Source organism: Sardina pilchardus, chromosome 3, assembly GCF_963854185.1.
Source record: "Sardina pilchardus chromosome 3, fSarPil1.1, whole genome shotgun sequence".
Taxonomy (NCBI): Eukaryota; Metazoa; Chordata; class Actinopteri; order Clupeiformes; family Clupeidae; genus Sardina; species Sardina pilchardus.
Window position 1 is genome coordinate 26,542,748 of NC_084996.1, and position 12,207 is coordinate 26,554,954.

Consider the following 12,207-nt stretch of genomic DNA (forward strand, 5'->3'; position numbering starts at 1 on the left):
GGGGATGTAGAGTAATGCAGGTTTATCATATGACCTCTGTAATGTAAATGTCCAATTCGGACGGGACTAGACATCTCTGTCATTTTATTTGACATGGGAGGAATAACTACGTTTACGTTCTGCCATCACATCTTCATCGCCGTGCACGTGATACTTTGCGTCTGTTGCGTGCGGCATTTTCAGATTTCAAAGACTACACAAATTGGTTAAACTAGCAAACGTTAGCTCTATGTTATGCCATAAGTAGTTTGAAATGGCTAACAACATTGAGCTATTAGACAAACGTCCTATTAGAAGCTGTTTTCATTCAGACTATGGTGGAATTGTTTTCAAATCAGGATGTGACGAAATATTATCTTTACAGAGGGTCGTGTTCGCACGGGATTAATATTAGGCCTACCTAAGGTTATTTCTCCAGACCGTTTTACGGAAGGTAAAAGTGGCTGTAAATTTCACCGACATACTCTGTTATGTTTACTGACATGGCGCTTCCGGATGGGACTGAATTTCCTGGTAATTATTACTTTACCTGATGTCACCCCATAAAACTAATCCCGTCCGAATAGGCCTAAAGAGAGAGAGATAGAGAGTACTGTATGCTAAGGCCACTAAAACAATCAGATTGAACAATCAGTTTGATCAGATATATGAAAGGAAACGTTATTAAGAAGTGAAGTTTTCAGACCCTATTACTTGTTTTGATAATATAACAATTTAAAAACAGTGTAGCCACACACTCTCTTGATAAATGTATTATTATCTAAGCGATGTCGCACATGTTTTTTATGCTAAAATGGCTAAAATGGTGCAACCTGCATCAGGAAACATAACAAACAGTTTTCCAGTCCAAAACCAACGAGATGCAGGTTTAGGAGAGTTTCAATTGCACAGGACGGAGGGGGAGGGAGTAATGAGCTAGCTCTCTATTTTATTTGAACTTGAACAGAAGTGACGTTGCCCAACATCGCTTCGAGCACCTTCAATAAAGGCTGCTTGCCGAAACGTCGGCCATTATACATTTATCAAAAGATCAGAGTGTGTGGTAGCCTACTGGCCAGCACCTCTATTTGGGTGTGAATTCCTCCACACTTAATAAAATAACAAAGCACTTATTCAACAGATGTTTGTATTGTCAAAATGTAGATTGATGAGAAAATGTGAGCTACAGTAGATTGATGACAAACGATATGCTATTTTTGCTGAGATGCCAGCAAGAGCAGAACATTTAGGAAAGCATACTGTTGGGGATGCCTTTCACAGCAATTTTGAGAGCGGTAAAAAAAAATAACAGCCAATCAGAACCCATCACATTCATGAACACAAGGAGAGAGACTTTGCCTGTCATTGGTCAGTGTGGACGCTTTTGTCATTATGGCTATAGTTATTGTTTCTGGTGTGAATGGCCCTTAAGAGTTAATGAAGTATTTGAGAATGGATCTGTGAAGAGAACTTTGGATATCTTTGGAGAAGCAGATTTAGAAAGACATAAAAGAGAGTAAAGCATGCTTGGGTGTGCTTGACATGGTCTACTCTACCTCTAATTCTTGTATCCCTGGTTTTTGCAAGTGATTATCTCCTGCGGTGAAATTGATGGTACCATTGGTAAAACTGAGAAAGTACAAGAAAGAGACAGATTTACAGTTTTTTTCAATCGCTAACAAGCGTTTGTCCATTCAGTTGACACATTTTCAAAACTCTAAACACAGTTAGCACAGCATCGGTCTTTTGTGGCCATACCATTCACACATTTCATGTTGTTTTCACACAGTATGCAGTCAGTGAATACATTTTCACAATGCTTACATTTTCTTAACAGACAAACTATACCTCCCAACAAAATAATGGATCGTTTTTGTATTATTTTCGCATGTTAACACACAACATCCCACAATAGTTAAAACAATATTCCAAACCTTAGATACAGTATAAAAACCTCTGCTTCTGCAATGTTATCAATTCAAAAGCAATACTGTATATCTCAGCTGATAATACAACAAACAATTGAATAATTGACACACAGATGATTTATGTTGGGTAAATTGGGCCAACCACAGCTGATTCCAGTCTGTCTTAGACTCAGTGGCAGGGGTTATTTCTCTCTATTACATTGACACCTACACAGTAAAAAGAGGAGGTGATGTTTTTGGAAGCAGAAACAGAAAAAGACAAATACTGTAATGTCTGGACGAAGAAGAGTAAGAGTAAGGGGCCCAGGGAGAAGAGCAGGCCCAGTGAGAGATGCAGTGAGAGGTGCAGGAGCACTGAGAGGAGCAGGTGCAGAGATTAGACACAGTTATATTGTGCTTTTTTTTGTTCACCCCCTTTTTATCTGGGCTTTTTGCTGTTGTTTTTTGTTCAGAATGCTCTTGTGTTTCATGGATATTTTGTTCACTGCAATGCTGTTCTATCATAGTCTACTGTAAACAGTATTTATACTGCACCTCCTGTAGGCCTATAGTGAACAGTAAAAAAAAACAAAAAAAAGCTTTTTACTGGAATGCATTTGAATGTGAACATTACATCTGGACAGTTCCCAACCAAAAGAAATGTTATGAAACACCATAAAAATGCTGGATTGCATGTTTTGCATGCAAATACCTGTAAAACTGAAACATAAAAGTCTATGCAGTTTTTGTAATGTCAACAGTAGCCAGTATTTTGAAACCTAGTGTACTCTGATTGACTGCATGTATCTTGTGAAGTGAAAACAAGCTTCATTCTTTGACAAAATAACTTCATTTTGAGTCAGGTTTCCAGTGTTTTGGTAAAGTTAGTGTGTGCAGAGAAATGACGAATTAGTGTATATGTAACAAAATGTGGTGTAACAACATGGAATGTGCTTTTGAGAGGAAAATTATCCATTTGGCCAATTGTGTTTTGTAGGTGAGAGTCTGTGTTTAGAGTTTTGAAAATGTGTCAAATGAATGGACAAACGCTTGTTTGCGATTGAAAAAAACTGTAAATAGTGTTGAAATAGTGACTTCCCTTGTGGTCATCACAACAGCTTGTACACATCAAGTGTTGAGAGTGTGTTCATGAACACCGACCTGTTCAGAATTACATAAATGCTGTATTTCATCCCAATGTCCAGGCTTTTGGACAGCTGGCTACCTGGATCATGTTTATCGTTGTCACTGGAGAAGAGATTACATTTGCCATAGTCAAATATTGATAGTTGACACAGATTGAAGCAGTGCACCAAAGGGAAAAACACAGTGTAGCTGGCCATAGAGGATTTCTTAAATCAAACACCTAGGTATGCTCTACCCTTTAGAGAAGAAGTCCTCAGAATTTACCTTGAAGCATTGGCCTGCATGGTGACCCTGTCATCAACATAGCTTTCATCAATTTCATCAATTCCATACTGAACAACATTCAGCCTGAAGAAAAATAATTGGAAACTGTATTATAATTTGCAAATTCCTGTGTGTGTGTGTGTGTGTGTGTGTGTGTGTGTGTGTGTGTGTGTGTGTGTGTGTGTGTGTGTGTGTGTGTGTGTGTGTGTCTGTGTCTGTGTCTGTGTCTGTGTGTGTGTGTGTGTGTGTGTGTGTGTGTTTGTGTGTGGTCTTGTAAAGAAACCAATATGAGGACAACAAAGTCCTAACTAGTAGAATGTGTCAAAAAGTCCTTTATGAGGACAAATTTCTGGTTCCCACAAAATTCTGTTCTCCACTTAAGGGTCTGGCTAGACAGAGAGTAATAATCAGGTGGCACCACACTAATATTCCTGATTAAACTAAAAGTGCAAAAATATTTCTTCGTTAATGGTTAGGGTTAAGCATAGGGCCTGCTCTAGGAAGAGTTTAGTATTGATACTGTAGAATGGAAGTCTCTGTCTGTCTCTGTGTGTGCATGTGTGTGTGTGTGTGTGTGTGTGTGTGTGTGTGTGTGTGTGTGTGTGTGTGTGTGTGTGTGTGTGTGTGTGTGTGTGTGTGTGTGTGTGTGTGTGTGTGTGTGTGTGTGTGTGTGTGTGTGTGTGTGTGTGTGTGTGTGCGTGCGTGCGTGCGTGTGTGTGTGTGTGTGTGAGTGTAGGGTGAGTTTCCCCAACCTTATCTCCAGCCTGCAAGATGGGTCTGTCGATGCTGCAGTCAGTCTTTCCCAGGGTGAGTCCATCTGTGCTGTCTAGAGAAGTGCACTCCACCCTGCCCTGCAGCAGCACACACACACACACAAGCTCATTCCCTTCACATGTCCACATGCAGCATCATATCAAGTGCACTCCACCCTGCAGCAGCACACACAGACACAAGCTCATTCCCTTCACATGTCCACATGCAGCATCATATCAAGTGCACTGCTCTAGAGACCTGTTCCCCCTCACCTCTTGCAGCATCATATCAAGTGCACTGCTCTAGAGACCTGGTATCCCTCACCTGGCTCTTGCAGCATCATATCAAGTGCACTGCTCTAGAGACCTGTTTGTCCTCACCTGGCTCTTGCAGCATCATATCAAGTGCACTGCTCTAGAGACCTGTTTGTCCTCACCTGGCTCTTGCAGCATCATATCAAGTGCACTGCTCTAGAGACCTGTTTGTCCTCACCTGGCTCTTGCAGCATCATATCAAGTGCACTGCTCTAGAGACCTGGTATCCCTCACCTGGCTCTTGCAGCATCATATCAAGTGCACTGCTCTAGAGACCTGTTTGTCCTCACCTGGCTCTTGCAGCATCATATGAAGTGCACTGCTCTAGAGACCTGTTTGTCCTCACCTGGCTCTTGCAGCATCATATCAAGTGCACTGCTCTAGAGACCTGGTATCCCTCACCTGGCTCTTGGTGAAGGTCCTGTAGGAGAAGCCAGCAGGGTAGGAGAGAGACACACGGGTGTCGTACGAATTCTCTCCTCTATTCTCTACCGTCACCCTCACGCTCATCTCCTGTGTAATGCCCACCTCGATGATGGATGTTCTGATGTCAGGACAAAACAAGACATTTGGGTGAAACCGGCCATATTCCTTTACATCATGTGGTAATGAGGTATTATAAACAGTGTCCATTATGCCAGTGTTAAATATAACAATTTGTAAAACAAATTGTAAAAACACAAGGGTTTAAATACTGCTTTAGCGATTAAGAATAACAATATCCACACCACAAACTTTGACTACAACGACATTCACAAAATCTATATTGTTGAGATCAATTTCCAAGAGATTTTGCTAATGTTGAAAACCCTGACAGCAAGTCAGAATAGATCAAATTGTAGATATCCCAACAATGAACAATCAAGAAATCCTGGGCTTTCCTTATCGGTGGTCAGTGTGAACTAGGTACTGTATGCATGATGATATCGGCCCGACATCGGTATCTGCAGATATATATATAAGTTTCATAACTTAATTATCAATATCTGCCGATAACGTGATCTGTTACTTATGCGAAAATGAAGCAAATGTATAGGTTACTTTGAGCAACAACATACTTCAACATGTCAGCTGTGTGCCGGTATTTGCAATGCCAAAATGACCTCGTCAATATATACCGGTGTTACAACGCCCTGCGCCCCCCTTCACACCTGGCATAGACCTCTAAAGTTCGCCTACAAAAAGGATCCAGAGCTGCCATCTTTGCCCATATAAGGAGATCCGGGAGTTAATTGAGGCTAACTGCGTATGGCAAGTTGCATTGTAAGTTAGCTTTGGGGTAGCAAAGATCAGTCTGTTCCGTCTTCACCTACCAAAGATCACAGAATCCACTAGACAGCAGTGGACAAAACTGTGTAGCGAAAAAGGTCTGCATTTCCAATGTCATCATCCCCGCGAGAGTTTAACAGGTGTGATAATTCAAAATCCCCATGTTATTTTCCCATAGAAAAAATCTCAAGATACCGGATCTCCTTATTTGGGCAAAGATGGTAGCTTTTTTGTAGGCGAACTTCAGAGGTCCATGGCCAGAGAATGTCTAATAGGGGGAGAACAACCACTCGCTAAATAATTCCGCATGGTACTGCAACTGGAGGGCGATCACGAGCAAGTGGAGAATGAATGGAGGTGAATGGAGTTTCTCCTAAAATCCACTTTTCTCTGGATATAATTTTTTGTGTGGAAATCGGAATATTGTATGTGAAAGGGGGGTCAAAGAAAATACACACGGCTGAGTATTAGATTTTTTAAGTCCCTTAATTGTTCTAAAAAGCCTTTCAAACGTGTCAATGATGTCATTCGTTAGCAGGATGCTAGTGTGTTATCGTGCTTGCTCGTGATCGCCCCTTTTGGAACTGCAACAGGAACTGTAGGTACAATGGAGTTAATAGCGAGTGGACCGGCTCTCCATAAATGGGCTCTGGAAATGCCGACCTAGCTGGTCTAATTAGCTAATCACGACACATGGTGAAGGTGTGGGTTGTTCTCTCTCTCTTGATTTGGGTACTTTTCGGTTTAGCACATTCTGTAGCAGGAACCCTTAGGTTATCTCTCATTGGCACCTTCTCTTTCTAACTTTTTAACATCATGCTGACTTTGGTATACATACACCCACATGAACACTTGCATACATGCTTTTACTTTCCCCTAGACCAGGGGTTCTCAAACTTTTTTGGTCCGGGGACCCCTAATGGAGCAGAAAATTTTCCAAAGACCCCCCCCCCCCAAAAAAAAAAAACCCAAGTTACCACAATTGTTTAAAATAGGCATTTTAATGCAAATAATTTAAAATAGGCATTTTAATGCAAGTCATTTAAAATAGGCATTTTGATGCAAAAGTAGGGCCTACGAACAGTTTTTTTTGTCAAATGTGAGCCTACTGTGTGTAACTGTATTTCACTCACATTAATGAATAGTAGTGGGATTCTATTTAAAATTCATTGAAATCAAAAAACAGACTGACAAACTTCAGTGCAAACACAGCATGAATTATGCATTCAGAGGTAACTGTCAAGGAGTAAATTAAATTATACATTTACTAATCAATGATTAGTAAGATTAGTAAGATCAAAGATTAGTAAAGTGAAAATCAATAATGCAGTAACAGGCACCAAACTGGTGTCAGAGTAAGACAATCAAACTGCTAGAAATACATGCATTAGGCCTACTATTTAAAATTGTATTAACCATTTTTTGGTGGTGGTGGTGGTGGTGGTGGTGGTGTGTGTGTGTGTGTGTGTGTGTGTGTGTGTGTGTGTGTGTGTGTGTGTGTGTGTGTGTGTGTGTGTGTGTGTGTGTGTGTGTGTGTGTGTGTGTGTGTGTGTGTGTGTGTGTGTGTAGGGGGGGGGCAGCTGGAGAGTGAACAGGTGAGATTTTACAGGTTTTGGGGAACTGTAGTATCATCATCATCATCATCATCATCAATGAGATGGGTGTGCCTGTCTCTCACGACACAGTTTGTCCAGTCTTGGTGTGATGGATGATAGGCAGACTCTAAGATCACTCTCCACATGGAGACGAGCTCTGTACTTGGTCTTCATTGCAGTCAAAGACGAGAAAGATGACTCACATAAGTAAGTAGTAGGAAAGGGTAGCAATATCTGCATAGCATGTGCTGTGAGTTCAGGATATTCAGATAGTAGAGAGGGCCAAAACTCTGCATGGCTCACCTGCTGGAATTTGGCCTTCAAAGTCCGATCGCAAGACAAGTCCACTAACTCCTCCTCTGCTTTGCCTGTAAGGCTGTGTATAGCTACTGGAGCAAAGGGATCTCGCACCCAGTCCCAGGCATCAGTGTTGACATCTGAGAAATATGAGGTGAAGTGCTTGCTGAGCGCAGCGAGGTGAGAGGTGGCAACGTCTTTCACGACAGTCACAGGCAGATCGTTTGCGAGCAGATATTCTGTGAGCTGCGGGAACATGTCTGTCACCCCATCTTGTAGTCGTCTTCTCCACAACTCTGCTTTCCTCATGAAGGCGGTGAGTTTGTCGCTTACCTCAAGGATGGAGGCATGGCGTCCTTGGATGGAGAGATTAAGGCTATTGAGGGCATTGAAAACATCCACCAGATATGCCAACTTAGCAACGTATTCAGGATCGGAGAAAAACTCCGCGATGTCGGGCTTCTCTGTTCGCATAAATTCAGACATTTCGGTGCGTAGTTCAAACACCCGCTGAAGCACCTTTCCACGAGAGAGCCACCTCACTTCAGAATGGTAGAGCAGTGTGTCATGGCCTGCGTCCATCTCCCGACAAAGTTGCCCAAACAAACGTGTCTGCAGTGCTCTTGACTTAACAAAATTAACTGCAGCCACAGCTTTATTCAGCACGAAGTGCAAGTCAGGTTCCATGGCTTTGGAGGCTAGCGCTTGACGATGCAGCATACAATGCACAGATTTGACGTTCGGGTTGACAGCCTTTATGCGAGCGACAACACCACTCTTACGGCCAGTCATCGCTGCCGCTCCAACTGTGCACACGGACACACATTTGCCCCAGCTCAGCCCAGCTTCTTTAATAAAATCATCCAGGAGCCTGAATATCTCCTCTCCTGTTGCCCTACCAGGGACCACTTTGCAGAACAAAAATTCCTCTAAAATCGATCCTTCCCATGGGTAGCGGACAAGAGCGATCAGCTGAGCTGCACTAGCTATATCAGTAGACTCGTCCAGCTGAATACAATATTGGCTACAGCAGCGAAGTCTATCCAAAAGTTGTGACAGGATGTCATCAGAGAGATCATCAATCCTTCGCCTTATGGTGTCGTTGGAGAGTGGCACAGTTTTCAGTTTATTAGCTGCCTCTGTTCCGATCATGACCTCGCACATATCCACTGCTGCTGGAAGGATCAGCTCCTCCGCCAAGGTATGAGCCTTCTTGCACTTAGCTATACGCTGGGCTACCAAATAAGACGCTCTCTGTGCCCTCTCTGATGTGGTTGCCATCGTTGTTAGCCTTTTTCGCTGAGATACATATTCCTCACCTTTTCGTTGAAAGAATTCTTTTGGTTTGCTGATGTATTCGGGGTGTTTTGTTAGCAGATGCCGCCTTAGCTTGGCTGGTTTCATAGCTTCGTTAGCTAGCACCTGGAGACAGTTCACACACATAGGCTTTCCTCCGCTGCTTTCAATGAAGCCAAATTCAATGTAATTGGCATCATATTTTCTTAATTTGTTTGGCTTGGAGGTGCCATTACTCGTTTGTTTCAAAAAGCGATCCATTTTTATATTAAGTCAGCTTGCAGCCTTATACTGGCTCACTCTATTAACCAGTGTTGTGACAGAACTTATAGGCTAACTGAGTCTCGCGGCTAATATAACGTTAAAGTCTTAGAACGTGTTTTGACAGCTTGACGTAATTTGTCAACAAAGTATGACATTGGTCAACGGTATGAGGGCGGGAGTAAAGAGCAGAATGTGATTGGATTACTGTATATTCTAGATATCAGAGATCTGCTTTAATCAGCGCTGCTGTAGCGTTTAGTTTATTAAATTGTAACTTTTTCACGGACCCCCTGGCAACACGTCACGGACCCCCAGGGGTCCGCGGACCCCACTTTGAGAACCACTGCCCTAGACATCTTTTGGTAATGGTTAGTTAATGCTTTTGGTTACTTTAAAATAAATACTTTACCGGTTAAAGTTATCTCTGTTGTCCTGACACCCTCTTTATGTTGTGGCCGGGTCGTAACATAAATTGGGGGCTCGTCCGGGATATAATGAATATTTTGGGAGTCTGAACTGTGGAAAATTTAGATGACACTAGAAGGACACTAATTTTCATTGTGAAAGAATAATGTATTGTAAATAAATAAATAAAATACAGGGGCATAAGTATACATACCCGTATGTTAAATTCCCATACAGGCAGGCAGATTTTTTTTTTAAGGCCAGTTATTTAATGGATCCAGGATGCATCCTGATAAAGTTCCATTGGCCATTGGAATTAAAATAGCCCCACATCATCACATACCCTAGAGAATATGGTATGGTGAAGGGTATCTTTCTATCTTATTGACTTTGGCATACACACACCCACATGAACACTTGCATACATGCTTTCACTTTCCCCTAGACATCTTTTAGTAATGGTTATTTATTGCTTTTGGTTACTTTTAAATAAATACTTTACTGGTTAAAGTTATCTCTGTTGTCCTCTTTATGTTGCGGCTTAGAGCCTGGTCATAACACCAGATATCGGCCAAAATACAATATTGTGCATCCTCAGTGTGAACTCTCATGTTGTTAGTTACAACTAGTGCATAATAGCTGTATAGAGGGGCCATACGATTAAGTTATATTTCCCCCAGGCTTGTGCAAAATTCCGAATTGAATAGAGAATGACTTCTAAATTCCAACTCAATTCTTGAGTTTGAATTGAATTTGAATTGAGGTCAGATAGATAGATAGATAGATAGATAGATACTTTATTGATCCCCAAGGGGAAATTCAAGGTCCCAGCAGCTTAAGACACCACACACAACATACAGTACAATGTAAACAATGTAAACAGGAACAATAAAAAGCAAATCAACATGACTAAAGGAGCAGTAAAATACTAGATAAGGTATGCATGAATGTACTGTGGATTGGTACTGTGATACTGTGATACTGTGATCCAGTCTGAGGTGTGTGTCAAGTTGGTAGTGCAAGTAAGTCCAACAGTGCAACAGTGCTAGATTAAATTCTAGTGACCAGCAATAAATATGTACAGTACAAAATGTAAGCATAGTAATAATAATAACAGTACTAGTATAAATATATGGACAATTAAAATAAACTTAACATAGTAATAATATAAGAGTTAGACATGAGGGTAGACAAAGCCATGCCATGTAAGTGTATAAGAGGGTGGATGTGCAGATATACTATGCATAGAAGTCCAACTCTCCTTTTCCCTTCAGTGAAGCATTGTACAGTTGTATGGCCCTGGGTACAAATGACTTCCTCAGTCTGTCTGTTGTGCATGTCATGGAGCGTAGTCTCCAGCTGATCAAGCTCTTCTGCTGTATGATAATGCTGTAGAGTGGATGACAGTCATTGTCCAGGATGCTGTGTAGCTTGTTCAGGGTCCTTTTGTCTGATACTGAAGTGATGCACTCCAGATCAGCTCCCACAACAGAGCCAGCCTTCCTTACCAGCCTGTCTAGTCGCCCAGCATCCCTCTTCCTAGTGCTTCCTCCCCAGCATGCCACAGCATAGAAGAGGACGCTGGCAACAACAGACTGGTAAAACATCCAGAGGAGCTTGCTGCAGACATTGAAGGACCGCAGCCTCCTCAGGAAGTACAGCCTGCTCTGCCCTTTCTTGTATATTGCTTCAGTGTTGACTGACCAGTCCAGTTTATCGTCCAGATGTACGCCCAGGTACTTGTATGTGTTCAAAAACCGTAAGGTCAAAACCGGATGTAGAATTACAATGAAATTTAACAATGAAATTTCACAAAATATGTCAGATATGATCGCAACAAACACACAACCTATAATTGAAAACAGTAATCAATTACATTTCCAAAGTAACCGTCCCAAAACGGAATGTATGTGAGATTCAACACTTTTTTCCTGTTATGTGACTGTGAATTGTTTTGAATTCCCATGAATTGAGTTCCACTTCCTGTCATTCCAATTCCAATTCAAATTCCACTTCCTGTGGGGTGGGGCCAATTCAATTCAAATTCCAATTCATGAATTGAATGAAGGCCAATTCTAAAATTCGGAATTGTGCACAAGCCTGATTTCCCCATGATTGATTGAAACCTTTACAATACAAATGGACTGATTATGGATTGATGGATTGATTATTCTAATAAATTATTGGATTGTAATGGATTAAACAGAACAAGGTCACCTTAATACACCACTCCCACACTGGTGTGCTTGGATAGCTTACCCAGACAAGCTGAAGTTGATATGGATTTGATCGATACACTCGTGGTCCTCTCCACAGTCTTTTTCAAAGTTTAACTGGAACACAAAGATAGACATTATACAAATAGACTAGACAAGCCTTCAACAGAGAGTCACCTGCTTGAGTTCCTCAAGCCTTTAACAGAGAGTCAATTGCTTGAGTTCCTCAAGCATTCAATAGAGTCACCTGCTTGAGTTGCTGGGATGCTAAGATATCAATAATACCTCAGTTTTTTAAAGAGCTTTTCTGGGTACCCAAAGACACTTTACAAAGACACAGAACAAGAAGGATACAAAAGGACAAAACAGTACATACAATACAGACATGTAAACAAACAAAAACGCAAAAAGAACAATACAAAGGGTAAGGAAAATGTGTCAGGTGTTGTAAGTGATGTTGAACAGATGGGTTTTGAGGTGATTTTTGAAGGACGGCAGTGAG

At 41.5% G+C, this 12,207-nt stretch overlaps 1 protein-coding gene across 1 annotated transcript in view; it reads right to left on the minus strand.

Annotated features, from left to right (window-relative positions):
- Positions 1–12,207, minus strand: part of LOC134075959 (integrin alpha-X-like) — a 65,856-nt gene that overhangs the window by 7,090 nt on the left and 46,559 nt on the right. Inside the window, exons 18-24 of the mRNA XM_062530984.1 lie at positions 11,749–11,822; positions 4,766–4,907; positions 4,049–4,147; positions 3,674–3,681; positions 3,297–3,380; positions 3,048–3,134; positions 1,536–1,608 (exon numbers count right to left, since the gene is read on the minus strand). Of these exons, the coding sequence (XP_062386968.1) occupies positions 1,536–1,608; positions 3,048–3,134; positions 3,297–3,380; positions 3,674–3,681; positions 4,049–4,147; positions 4,766–4,907; positions 11,749–11,822 (567 nt within the window). The remainder of the gene's footprint in view (positions 1–1,535; positions 1,609–3,047; positions 3,135–3,296; positions 3,381–3,673; positions 3,682–4,048; positions 4,148–4,765; positions 4,908–11,748; positions 11,823–12,207) is intronic.